Source organism: Chiloscyllium plagiosum, chromosome 19, assembly GCF_004010195.1.
Source record: "Chiloscyllium plagiosum isolate BGI_BamShark_2017 chromosome 19, ASM401019v2, whole genome shotgun sequence".
Classification (NCBI taxonomy): Eukaryota; Metazoa; Chordata; class Chondrichthyes; order Orectolobiformes; family Hemiscylliidae; genus Chiloscyllium; species Chiloscyllium plagiosum.
In genome coordinates, this window is record NC_057728.1 from 25,306,449 (window position 1) to 25,319,467 (window position 13,019).

Genomic DNA, 13,019 nt, shown 5'->3' on the forward strand with positions numbered 1-13,019 from the left:
GGTGGGTGTGTGGAATACTCTGCCCCAGAAGGCTGTGGAGGCCAAGTCACTGGATACTTTCAAGAAGGAGTGGGATAGAGCTCTTAAGGATAGTGGAATCAAGGGTTATGGAAATAAGGCAGGAACAGGATACTGATTGAGGATGATCAGCCATGATCATAATGAATGGTGGTGCTGGCTCAAAGGGCAAAATGACATACTCCTGCACCTATTGTCTAATTAAATACAACTTTCTGCTTCCTATCCTCATTTTAAGGAAATGCTTAACACTGTTATGAGTTTACAGTGTTCTTATTTATGGTATGTTTTATAGTTACTCACTTCAATGGAAAATTACTAAAGCCTTGGTGATTCTTTTAACTGCATGAGTAACTAAAAATTTTGTGGGCTTTTTTTTTGACAAGCTTCAGTAGTAATTGAATGAAAAGCTTGATTTTGCTTTTTCAACTCATTTTTGCTGGAATTTTTGAGCACAGATTTGAGAATTGATTTCCAGTAGTGTTCCTCTTGCAGGGAAAGCACTATTAATATAGTCATGCTGATAAAATTTCTTCTTAAAAAGAAACTTGTCAAAAATTGTATGAAAGGAGCAGGCTGGAACGGGGCATGTTATATCAATAAAATGGGAGAATGTGGATGTTTTCATGACTTCTCGATGCTGCATATGGACATGCAACTTGGGCTGACAAGTGGCAAGTAACATGCATGCCACCCAAGTGCCAAGCAATGACTATCTCCAACAAGAGAATCTAACCATTGCCCCTTGGCATTCAGTGGTAATACCGTCACTGAATCCTTCACCATCAATATTCTGTAGGTTACCGTTGACTAGAAACTAGACTGGCGATACAAATACTACAGCTACAAGTGCTGATTATTAATGAGGGATTCTGCAGTAATTAACTTGCTTTCTGTCTCCCTGAAACCCATCCACCATCTGCAGGACACAAGTCAGGAGTGTGACGGAATGCTCTTACCTGCATGGATGAGTATAAATCCAACAGAGCTTAAGAGCTTGATACCATCCAAAACACAGCACTGCGTTTGATTGGCTAGTACCACATCCACAGATATTCACTTTCTCATGACAGATGTACAATACCAGCAGTGTGTACTATCTGGAAGATGCACAGCAGGAATTCATCCAAAGCTCCTTTAGACAGCATCTTCCACATTCATGACCACAAACATCTAGAAGGACAAAAGCATTGGATGCATGGGAACACCACCAGCTGCAAGTTGCCCTCTAGGCCACTCTCCATCCTGACTTGGAAATATTGTCTTTCTTTAATGTTGTTGGTCCAAATCCTGAAACACTTGCTAATAACATTGAGTGTACTTGCTCCAAAAGGACTGGTTCCAGAAGCCTGCAGTAAGTGTTGGCCCTGCCAGTGAAGCCCACATCCCATGAATGATTGTTTTTGGGGAAAATACCCACTAGTTATGAAAAGGTGAACCTCTGAGTTTCTAGCAATTTTTCAAACTTGATTATGAATGTATGTATCTGTTCATTCCAAGTGTAAGAAATAGGAACGTGAGTAGATCATTTGGACCCTCAAGCCTGCTCTGCTATTCAATAGGATCATGGCTGATCTGACATTCCTTATGTCCATTTACCCCATAACCTTGCAGAATTGAGAATTGCTGAAAATAGACACTTTTGTTTTTTCAAAATCTTTTTTGCACTCATCAGGATAATTTGCAAGAATTATACACCCTAACTGTTAATGTATGTAGCTTCCAGTATACATATATCACACTTTTGAGCCCAACCGCAATCTGAAATTGGTTGTCAGCCTTGCACGTTCAGAAGAAAGTTGCAGATGTTGTCTTATTGTGGAATCACGTTTAATATTGAATGCTCTTTTGCAAGTGTGGGCCTATTGGGTATTTTGTTGTTTTGGTTGAGTATTTCTTGTGAATTGGCCTGAGTGCAAAACAAGGTTTTGACAAAATGTCATTTTTTAGGAATGCTCAGGTTCTGTACTACCAAATGACAGTGAATATCCAGTTCTAAAGCATATGAGTATAGCAAATTAAACATGTTTTTATTTTTCTCCATAGAGCTGAAGAGAGCATTATATGCACTGTTTTCTCAATTTGGTCAAATAGTTGATATTGTAGCATTGAAGACTATGAAAATGAGAGGACAAGCATTTGTAATTTTTAAAGAGATAACATGTGCCACGAGTGCTTTACGGCAGATACAAGGATTCCCATTTTATGGCAAACCTATGGTAAGTAAATGCTGTCACGCTGATATTTGTATTACCAGTAGGTAAAAAGATATTTGTATTACCAGTCTGTAGTAGTCTACACTCTTCTATGGAAGAATAAGCCACATTATCCTTCATTGCTGTTGAGTTCAAGCTCACCTTTTAGATCAGAGCTCTCCATTGCTTGATAAATTGGTCAATGTTCAGGAGATTTGGATTGTTTTTATCCTGTTTGGGTTTCTAAAAACAATTTTACCATACCCATTGATATTGTACTCGTCTTTGGCATTTGTCTCCATGTTCTTATTTCTCTGTTGAAAATGTGTTGCTAGAAAAGCGCAGCAGGTCAGGCAGCATCCAGGGAACAGGAGAATCGACGTTTCGGGCATAAGCCCTTCTTCAGGAAAGCCCTTCTTTCCTGAAGAAGGGCTTATGCCCGAAACGTCGATTCTCCTGTTCCCTGGATGCTGCCTGACCTGCTGCGCTTTTCCAGCAACACATTTTCAGCTCTGATCTCCAGCATCTGCAGACCTCACTTTCTCCTCTTATTTCTCTGTGCCTTTGCATTGTGGGAAAAGCAAAGCATCAAAAACCTGTAATGTCTTCAGATTAAAAATACAATTCTAATTTTTCTTGGGCAGTCAGGAAACCCATTGTTTTTTAATAAATGATTTTAATTGGATAATCTATCTTTTAACGAGCAATTCAATTCTAAAACTCATCTAAATTTTTCATTAGCTAAAGGTCCCTTTTGTATTCTGGCCATGTCACAGCATAAAGATATTGATTCAGTGATGTAGCTATGGGTATTGCCTTTTCAAATGCACAATTTTAAATTACAACTTACAAAATTGGGTTGGAAGACATGTCTGAAATTTTGACTTTAATAGCTAGAAAATGATATATATTGCTTGATTAAGAAAATATAACTTTTTCTGCTTAAGAAAATTAGGACTTGTATTGGTTTGTTTATTTGGAAAATAATGCTGCTAATTTAGAATAGAAAAACATTAATATAACAAAAAATACAGAACAACTAAAGCAGTGACACCTACTCTGAGAACTGGGAAATAGAAATAAAAACTGAGTTATCAGCAGGATTTCATATACCTCGCCCCAGTTATATTTTGAGTCTGTGCACAAACTTGAATCAGGCTCTGCACTACTACCACCTTCCTCATCGGTAAGTGAAAATGGGCTAAAATTAAAGTCTGAAATGAAAATTAAAGGCTACAATACCCAGCAAAAAGTTCAGGCACAGCTTCGAAAGCTTACACCAGTCTTTGTTTAGAACAATATTGCAAGCGTGATAAAATCTGCGTGAACATAGATGGACTTCAAGTAGCACGCTACAGGGCAGTCAGTCATCCTCGAAAACAAATAAGTATTCAGCTACAAAGACATTATTGTCTTTCTGGCATTTTTGATGTGGAAAAGAATAAGTGTTGAATAAAGAATGCTAGGTTGAAGGACATATGTGAACTGTTGGCTTTTATTCTCAATGGGATGAGAGGATGTGGATTTGCCTTCATTGATTGCACAGGAAAGGGCTGGGAAGGGCAAATGAAAGTCAGTCATATAAAAGTGAACAAGAGTCCTTGTGGAAGTTGGAGACGGGATAATGGTGTGTTTTGTTGCATAATTGTGACTTGATTGCTGATAGGATCTGTGTAGACTGGAGGCTGATGGGATTAAAAGTGAGAAGAGAGCATCTGCTTGAACAGTTGGATTGGAACCGAGGCAGAGTAAGCAGTCTCCCATGGGGAACCTTTTCATATGCCTTACTGAAGTCCACATAGATCACGTCTACCGCTGTGCTCTCATCAATCCTCTTTGTTACTTCTTCAAAAACACAATGAAGTTTGTGAGATATGGATTTCCCATGTAAAGGCTAATGACTACTTGTGCTGAAACCCTAGAACTTTGTGGGAAGCTAGAGAAGTGATTACTGGGTATCTTACTGAGATATTTCTATCATCGATAGTCACAGGTGAGGTGCTGGAAGACTAGAGCTTGTCTAACATGGTGCCATGATTTAAGAAAGGTGGTAAGAACAAGCCAGGAAACTATAGACCAGTGAGCTTGAGGTCGATGGTGGGCAAGTTGTTGGAGGGACAGGATATATATGTATTTGGAAGGGCAAGGACTGATTAGGGATAGTCAACATGGCTTTGTGCGTGGGAAATCATTCCGATAATCAACTTTCCTCTGTAGTAATAAGTTTGCAGATGACACCAAAATTGGAGGTGTAGTGGGCAGAGAAGAAGGTTACCTTGGATTACAACGGGATCTTGATCTGATGGGCCAATGGACTGAGTGGCAGATGGAGTTTAATTTATATAAATGCAAAGTGCTGCATTTTGGGAAAGCAAATCTTAGCAGGGCTTATACACTTAATGGTAAGGTCCTAGGGAGTTTGCTGAACAAAGAGACCTTGGAGTGCAGGTTCGAAGAAGGTTACCTTGGATTACAACGGGATTAGATTAGATTAGATTAGATTAGATTACAGTGTGGAAACAGGCCCTTCGGCCCAACAAGTCCACACCGACCTGGCGAAGCGCAACCCACCCATACCCCTACATTTACCCCTTACCCAACACTACGGGCAATTTAGCTTGGCCGATTCACCTGACCTGCACATCTTTGGACTGTGGGAGGAAACCGGAGCACCCGGAGGAAACCCACGCAGACACAGGGAGAACGTGCAAACTCCACACAGTCAGTCGCCTGAGTCGGGAATTGAACCCGGGTCTCAGGCGCTGTGAGGCAGCAGTGCTAACCACTGTGCCACCATGCCGCCCACCATCTTGATCTTGATCTGATGGGCCAATGGACTGAGTGGCAGATGGAGTTTAATTTATATCAATGCAAAGTGCTGCATTTTGGGAAAGCAAATCTTAGCAGGGCTTATACACTTAATGGTAAGGTCCTAGGGAGTTTGCTGAACAAAGAGAACTTGGAGTGCAGGTTCATAGCTCCTTGAAAGTACAGTCGCAATTAGATAGGATAGTGAAGAAGGCATTTGGTGTGCTTTCCTTTATTGGACAGAGTACTGAGTACAGGAGTTGGAAGGTCATGTTATGGCTGCACAGGACATTGATTAGGCCACTTTTGGAATATTGTGTGCAATTCTGGTCTCATTCCTATTGGAAAAATGTTGTGAAACTTGGAAGGGTCCAGAAAAGATTTACAAGGATGTTGCCAGGGTTGGAGGATTTGAGCTATAAGGAGAGGCTGAACAAGCTGGGGCTGTTTTCCCTGGAGCGTCGGAGGCTGAGGGGTGACCTTATAGAGGTTTATAAAATTGAGGAGCATAGATAGGGTAAATAGACAAAGTCTCTTCCCTGGGGTTGGGGAATCCAGAACCAGAGGACATAGGTTTAGAGTGAGAAGGGAAAGATATAAAAGAGACCTAAGGGGCAACTGTTTCATGTAGAGGGTGGCGTGTGTGTAGTGGTGTGGGCTGCCAGAGGAAGTGGTGGAGGCGAGTACAATTGCAACATTTAAAAGGCATCTGAATGGGGAATGTGTAGGAATGATTTGGAGGGATATGGCCTGTGTGCTGGCACGTGGGTCTAGATTGGGTTCGGCTATCTGGTCAGCATGGACGAGTTGGACCAAAGGGTTTGTTTCCGTGCTGTACACCTATGACTCTAAGTAACATGATCTTTCAGAAAGTAATACAAAGATAGTGTTAACAGAACAGATGAAAAACAGGCATTTGGCAAATTGGTTGGAAGCTTAAATGAAATATATTACTAGTAAGCATGTTGGAGGTCAGTGGAATTAAAAATACTTGTCATTAGAACATCTGTTTGGCACCTTATCTATCAATATTCAAACTCTGTTCCAGTTCTGGATGTAGGTTTGCTTGCTGAGCTGGAAGGCTCATTTCCACACATTTCGTCACCCTACTAGGTAAAATCTTCAGTGGGCCCCTGGGCAAAGCGCTGCTACTGCTGATTTCTGCTTTCTATTTATATGTTTGGGTTTCTTTGGGTTGGTGAGGTCATTTCCTGTCATCACCACAGCAAATGACATCATCAACCCAAAGAAACCCAAACATATAAATAGAAAGCAGAAATCATCAGCAGCAGCGCTTCGCCCGGGGGCCCACTGAAGATTTTACCTAGTAGGGTGACGAAATGTGTGGAAATGAGCCTTCCAGCTCAGCGAGCAAACCTACATCCAGAAGCTCAACCTGAGCTACACATCTTCTTTGTTCCAATGTTGTAAAGTGGTAGCATTTGTATCATCTACAAGACTCCTTTTAATTATACCATCAGAATCTAGAAGAATGAGCCGGAGATGCACAGGGAATGCCACTGTTTCCAAGTTACATTCCACAATGTGCATCATCCTGACTTGGAACAATATTGCTGTTTCTTCACTGGGTCAGAATCTTGAATTCCCCTCACTGACATAAAGGATTGCAGCATTCGAAGAACAAATTAAAAGACAATGCTAGTGCAATGCAAAGTGCTAGTTTATGGGACTTAGTTGGGTACCCCCTTCCCATACAAGAGCATTGTTGATATTAAACTAACTTACCTGTGTAGATTTTGTTCTGTACTGCATATTTCCATTCTGACAAATCTTTGAATTTTAAAGCAATTCATACCATCCACTGTATTTGTGAGCTTTTCCCTATATTTTAAAATTTAGATTTTTTAAAAAAAACTTTGCTAAACATATGTTAACTCTCACCATTCTCCTTGCCTTCATGTAATGTGCTGTAATATATGTCATGCATAAACTGAAGAAATGCTTCACAAATGCAAGCTACGATTATAGACATAATGCTGGTAACCTGACCATTTTAAGTTTGTGAGGACAACTGAAGCCAGCTGTAGTTCCTGTACTATTAGATTGACTAAGATCACTGTGGACTAATGAATGAGCCTGAAATTTTGCTTCTATGCTGGATCAGCTCATAGCCTTTATGTTTGCGTAACTTCTGTTTTATTAATCTCTTTTTTCCTCTGGAGCAGTCATTCCTTTCCTCATTTTAATGAGAATACCATAACAGATAAGAATTGGTACTGATAACTTCCAAAAAAAATTACTATATTTAAATACAAAGTAATTTTTTCTGACCATTTACTAATTTCAGTACTGTGATGAAATTCATAAAATTTTCAATATGGTCAAGAGAAGGATATTAGCAAATGTAGCCATTCAGTTGAGAGTTGTTTAGATTTCTGACAAAGTTTCTACAGAGAATTTTCATTTTCTTGAAGGAATTTGTTTTGGTTGGGAAGAAAGCATTTAATACGCTTGCCACCTTTGCTCAGATATTTGAGCATAGGAGTTGGAATGTCTTGTTGAGGTTAAACAGGATGTTGGTGAGATTACTGTGTACAGATCTAGTAGCCTTACTACAGAAAGGTATTAAATTGGAGAAGTTTCAGTGAAGGTTTACCAGGATGTGGCTGGAAATTGAGGGTTTGATTTATAAAAAGAGGCTGGTTAGGCTGGGATTTTTTCACTGGAGGCTAGGAGGTTGAGGGGTGACCTTATGGAAGTTTGTAAAAGCAAGAGAGGTATAGATAAGATGAACAGCAAGAGTCTTTTTCCCTAGGATGGGAGTTCAAAACTAGCGGGCATGTTTTTAAGGTGAGAGGAAAAAGATTTTTCAGAAGACATGAGAGGCAACTTTCTTACGCAGTGGTTTGAGTGTGGAATGAACTGCCAAAGTGGTGGTTGCAGGTACAATTACGACGTTTTTAAAATTTATTCGTTTATAGGGTATTGGTGTTGCTGGCTGGCCAACATTTATTGCCAGTCTCAAGTTGCCCTTGAGAAGGTAATGGAGAGCTGCCTTCTTGAACTGCTGCAGTCCATCTGCTCTGAGTTGACCCACAATGCCATTAGGAAGGGAATTCCAAGATATTGACCCAGTCACAGTGAAGGAACGGCAGGATGGTGAGTAGCTTGGAGGGGAACTTGATGGTGATGGTGTTCCCATATATCTGCTGCTCTTGTCCTTCTAGATTGAAGTGGTCATGGGTTTGGAAGGTGCTGTCTAAGGATCTATGGTGAATTTCTGCAGTGCATCATGTAGATAGTACACACTGCTGCTAATGAGCGTCAATGTTGGAGAGTGGATGCTTGTGGGTGTAGTGCCAATCAAGTGGGCTGCTTTGTCCTTGAATGGTGTCAAGCTTCGAGTGTTTTTGGGGCTGTATTCATCCAAGCAAGTGGGGAGTATTCCATCACCCTCCTGACTTGTCTTGTAGATGGCAGATAGGCTTTGGGGAGTCAGGATTTGCATTACTCGCTGCAGTATTCCTAGCGTCTGACCTAGCCATTGTTTATTTGGTGAGTCCAGTTGAGTTTCTGGTCAATGGTAACCACCCAGGATGTTGATAGTAGGGGATTCGGTGATGGTAACGCCATTGAATGACAAGGGACAGTGGATTGATTGTCTCTTATGGTGACGGTCATAGCCTGCCATTTGTATGGTGCGAATGTTACTTGCCACTTGTCAGCCCAATGTTGTACATTGTCCAGATCTTGTTCCATTTGAACATGGACTGCCTCAGTACCTGAGGAGTTGCAAATGATGCTGAACATTGTGCAATCATCAGCAAACATCCCTATTTCTGACCTTTTATGGAAGGAAGGTCATTGACTTAGTAGCTGAAGATGATTGGGCCTAGGACACTACTCTGAGGAACTCCTGTAGAGATGACCTGGAGCTCAGATGGCTGACCTCCAACAACCATTACAGTCTTCCTATGTTTCGATTATGACTCCAACCACTGGAGAGTTTACCATTACTCACTGATTCCAGTTTTGCTAGGGCTCTCGATACCACACTTGGTTGAATACAACCTTGATGTTCTCCCCTCACTTCTGGAATTTATCTCTTTTTTTTGTCTATGTTTGAGCCAATGCTGGAATGAGGTCAGAAACTGAGTGGCCCTGGTGGAACCCAAACTGGGCGTCCCTCAACCGGTTATTGCTGAACAGATGTTGCTTGATAGCACTGACACTTCCATCACTTTCCTGATGATGGAGAGTAGACTGATGGGGTGGTAATTAGCTGGGTTAGATTTGTCCTGCTTTTTACGTTGAGGACATATTTGTGCAATTTCCAAAATTGTTGGATAGATGCCAGTGTTGTAACTGTATTGGAAAGCTCGGTTAGATGAGCAACACATTCTGGAGCACAAGTCTTCAGTACAATTGCCGGAATGCTGTCAGGGCCTGTAGCCTTTGCAGTATCCAGTGCCTCCCAACCGTTCCATGATATCATGTGATGTGAAGAGAATTGGCTGAAAACTGGTATCTGCGAAAGCTTCACCTTTACTTTTGCACTGATGTTCTTAGCTCTTCCATCATTTGAAGATGGGGATATTTGTGGAGCTGCCTCCTCCACTGAGTTGTTTAATCGGCCAACCCCATTCGTGACTGGGTGTGGCAGGACCGTAGAGCTTAGATCTGATCTTTGGTGGGATCACTTAGCTCTGTCTATCACTTGCTGCTTATGCTGTTTGGCATGCAAATAGTTCTGTTTGTTGACTTCACCAAGTTGACACCTTATTTTCAGGTATGCCTGGTGCTACCGTTGGCATGTCCTCCTGTGCACTCCATTGAACTAGGGTTGATACCCCAGGTAATGGTTAAGTGGGGGATATGCTGGGTCATGAGGTTATAAATTGTGCTGGAGTATGATTCTGCTGTTGATGGCTGACAGCACCTCATGGATTCCCAGTCTTGAATTGCCAGCTCTGTTCGAAGTCTGTCTCATTTAGCACAGTGATGAAGCCACACAACATGGACGTTATTCTCAATGTGAAGGCGGGACTGTGCGGTGGTCACTCTGACTGATACTGTCATGGACAGATGTCTGCTGCTGGAAGAATGGTAAGGATGAGGTTGACTGTTTTTCACTGTTGTTGGTTCTCTCACCACCTGCCGCAGACCCAGTCTAACAAGTATGTCCTTTAGGAATTGACCAGCTTGTTGGGTAATACTGCTGCAGAGCCTCTTTTGGTGGACATTGAAATCCTCCAGGAGAAAGTGAGGTCTGCAGATGCTGGAGATCAGAGCTGGAAATGTGTTGCTGGAAAAGCGCAGCAGGTCAGGCAGCATCCAGGGAACAGGAGAATCGACGTTTCGGGCATAAGCATTTTGTGCCCTAGCCATCCTCAGTCCTTCCTCATTGTTCAACACGGAGGTGTAGCGATTCATCAGCTGAGGAATGATGGTATGTGGTAATGAGAAGGAGGTTTCCTTGCCCATGCTTAACCTGAAGCCATGAAACTTCATGTGATCGGAGTCAACACTGAGGATTTTCAGGGCAACTCCCTCCTGACTGTATACCATTGTGCCACCACCTTGTGCTGGTGGGACAGGATATATCCAAGGATGGTGATGATGCTGTCTGGGACATTTGTCTGTAAAGTATGATTCTGTGAGCATGACTATGTCAGGCTGTTGCTTAATTTGTCTGAGACAGCTCTCCCAATTTTGACACTAGCCCCCAGATGTTAGTAAGGAGGACTTTGCGGGGTCATTTCTTAGCAGGGCTGTTTCTGCCATTGTCTTTTTGAATGTCTAGACTGATGCCAGGTGATACTTTGAGATTTTATCGCAATTAGTACAACTCAATGGCTTGCTAGGCTATTTCAGAGGGCGGTTGAGCGTCAACCACATTGCTGTGGGTTTGGAGTCATGTAGGCTAGACCAGGTGAAGATAGCAGATTTCCTTTCCTCAAGAACATTAGTGAACTAGATCCGTTTTTCTGACAATCAACAATGATTTCATGGTCGTCAGTAGTTTCCTAATTCTAGGCTTTTTTTTTGTTTGTTTCTTAAAGTAATTTCTATTGAATTCAAATTCCACCATCTGCTATGGTGGGATTCTCAAACCTGGGTTTCTGGATTAATAATCTAGCAATTACTAACACTAGGCCATTGCCTTCCCTAATAGTAAAAGACATTTGGATAAGTACGTGAATAGGAACGACTTGGAGGGATATGGGCCAAACGCAGACAAGTGCGACGAATTTAAATTAGGAACGTGGTCAGCATGGGCAAGCTGGACTGAAGCATTAGTTTCCACACATCACTGTGTGACTCTATGATTCTATATTTCCACACATCAAAAGGTGTTTTGCTTTTGTTTTTTTCGTTGGGATTTGGTCCACTTTGGTGAAAGTCTGATAGAGAATCTAAAGGTTAAATTTGACTTTGTTTTGTGCTCCCCATGTATGCAAAATTGTAAATCCCTAGTTTTTTACAAAATCATTTGAGTTTCAGTTGGGAAGGGAAAGGAGTAATATATATTTTTAAAATGTTATCCACTGATTATGATAATTGCTTATTGGGATCTGTATAACAAATACAACTCGTGGCAAATGTAGAGCCCAACCCGGATTTGCATTTTTTCATATCATTCCTTTAAACTTTATGCCACTGAAGCATTCGCTGTGATCTGGATAAGGGACTGCTTAAATCACAAACATAGGAGGATGGTATAACCTATTAAAAAAGTAATAGTAATTTCTTAATTTTTTTCCTCAGCGAATTCAGTATGCAAAGACTGACTCGGATATAATTTCAAAAATGAGGGGCACCTTTGCTGATAAAGAAAAGAAAAAAGAGAAGAAAAAGGCCAAAAACCAAGAACAAGCTGCTGCAAACAAAAAAGCTAATCAAGTAAGCTACATTTTTTATTCAAAGCAATTTTCTGTTGGTTTGTGACTTACTACTCAAAAGATAGTCATGGATTTTGCTATAGATCTTTTGCTGTAAATTCTGTTGTATGATCTTATACTCCACAACCACCTGATGAAGGAACAGAACTCCGATTTTTATAATCACAGAGCAATGCAGCACAGAAACATGCTCCAACTCGTCCATATCAACTAGATATCCTAAATTAATCTAGTCCAATTTGCCAGCATTTGGCCCATATCCCTCTCAACCCTTTCTATTCATGTATCCACCCAAATGTTGTAATTGTACCAACCTCCTCATCCAACTCTGGAAGCTCATTCCATACACACACCACCCTCTGCATGAAAAGTTGCCCCTTAGGTCCCTTTTTAAATCTTTCTCCCCTCATCTTAAAGCGATACCCTCTAGTTTTGGAGTCCCTATCCTGGGGAAAGCCCTTGTTTATTTAGCCTATCTATATCCCTCATGATTATATAATCTGTATAAAGTCATCCCTCAGCCTCTGGCAGTCCAGGGAAAATAGCCCCAGTGTATTCAGCCTCTCCTAACAGCTCAAACCCTCCAACCTTGGTAACATCCTTGTAAATGTTTTCTGAACCCTTTCAAGTTTGACAACATCCTTCCTAGGAGGGAGACCAGAATTGTGCACAATATTCCAAAAGTGGCCTAACCAATGTCCTGTACAGTAGCAATATGACCTCCCAACTCTAAACTCCTAAACTCAGTGCAATGGTGAAGTAGCAGATAGTGAAAGAGACTGTGTCAGAGAATGCTGGACCCTGAAGATGGAAACCGCAGGTCGATAGAGTGGTCAAGGAGTCATATGGCATGCTATCCTTCATCGGATGGGGTATTGAGTGCAAGAGTTGGCAGGTCAGCTTGCGGTTGTATAGGACTTTGATCCGACCACATAGAGTCATAGAGATGTACAGCGCAGAAATAGACCCTTTGGTTCAACTCGTCCATGCTGATCAGATATCCCAACCAATCTAGCCCCACCTGCCTGCACCCGGCTCATATCCCTCCAAACCCTTCCTATTCATATACCCATCCAGATGCCTTTTAAATGTTGTAATTGTACAAGCCTCCACCACTTCCTCTGGCAGCCCATAC

At 41.5% G+C, this 13,019-nt stretch overlaps 1 protein-coding gene across 3 annotated transcripts in view; it reads left to right on the plus strand.

Moving 5' to 3' along the window:
• snrpb2 (small nuclear ribonucleoprotein polypeptide B2) overlaps positions 1 to 13,019 on the plus strand; it is a 31,479-nt gene that overhangs the window by 8,814 nt on the left and 9,646 nt on the right. For all 3 annotated transcript variants that reach the window (XM_043709364.1, XM_043709366.1, XM_043709365.1), the window contains exons 3-4: positions 2,065 to 2,237; positions 11,751 to 11,885. In XM_043709364.1, the coding sequence (XP_043565299.1) occupies positions 2,065 to 2,237; positions 11,751 to 11,885 (308 nt within the window). The remainder of the gene's footprint in view (positions 1 to 2,064; positions 2,238 to 11,750; positions 11,886 to 13,019) is intronic.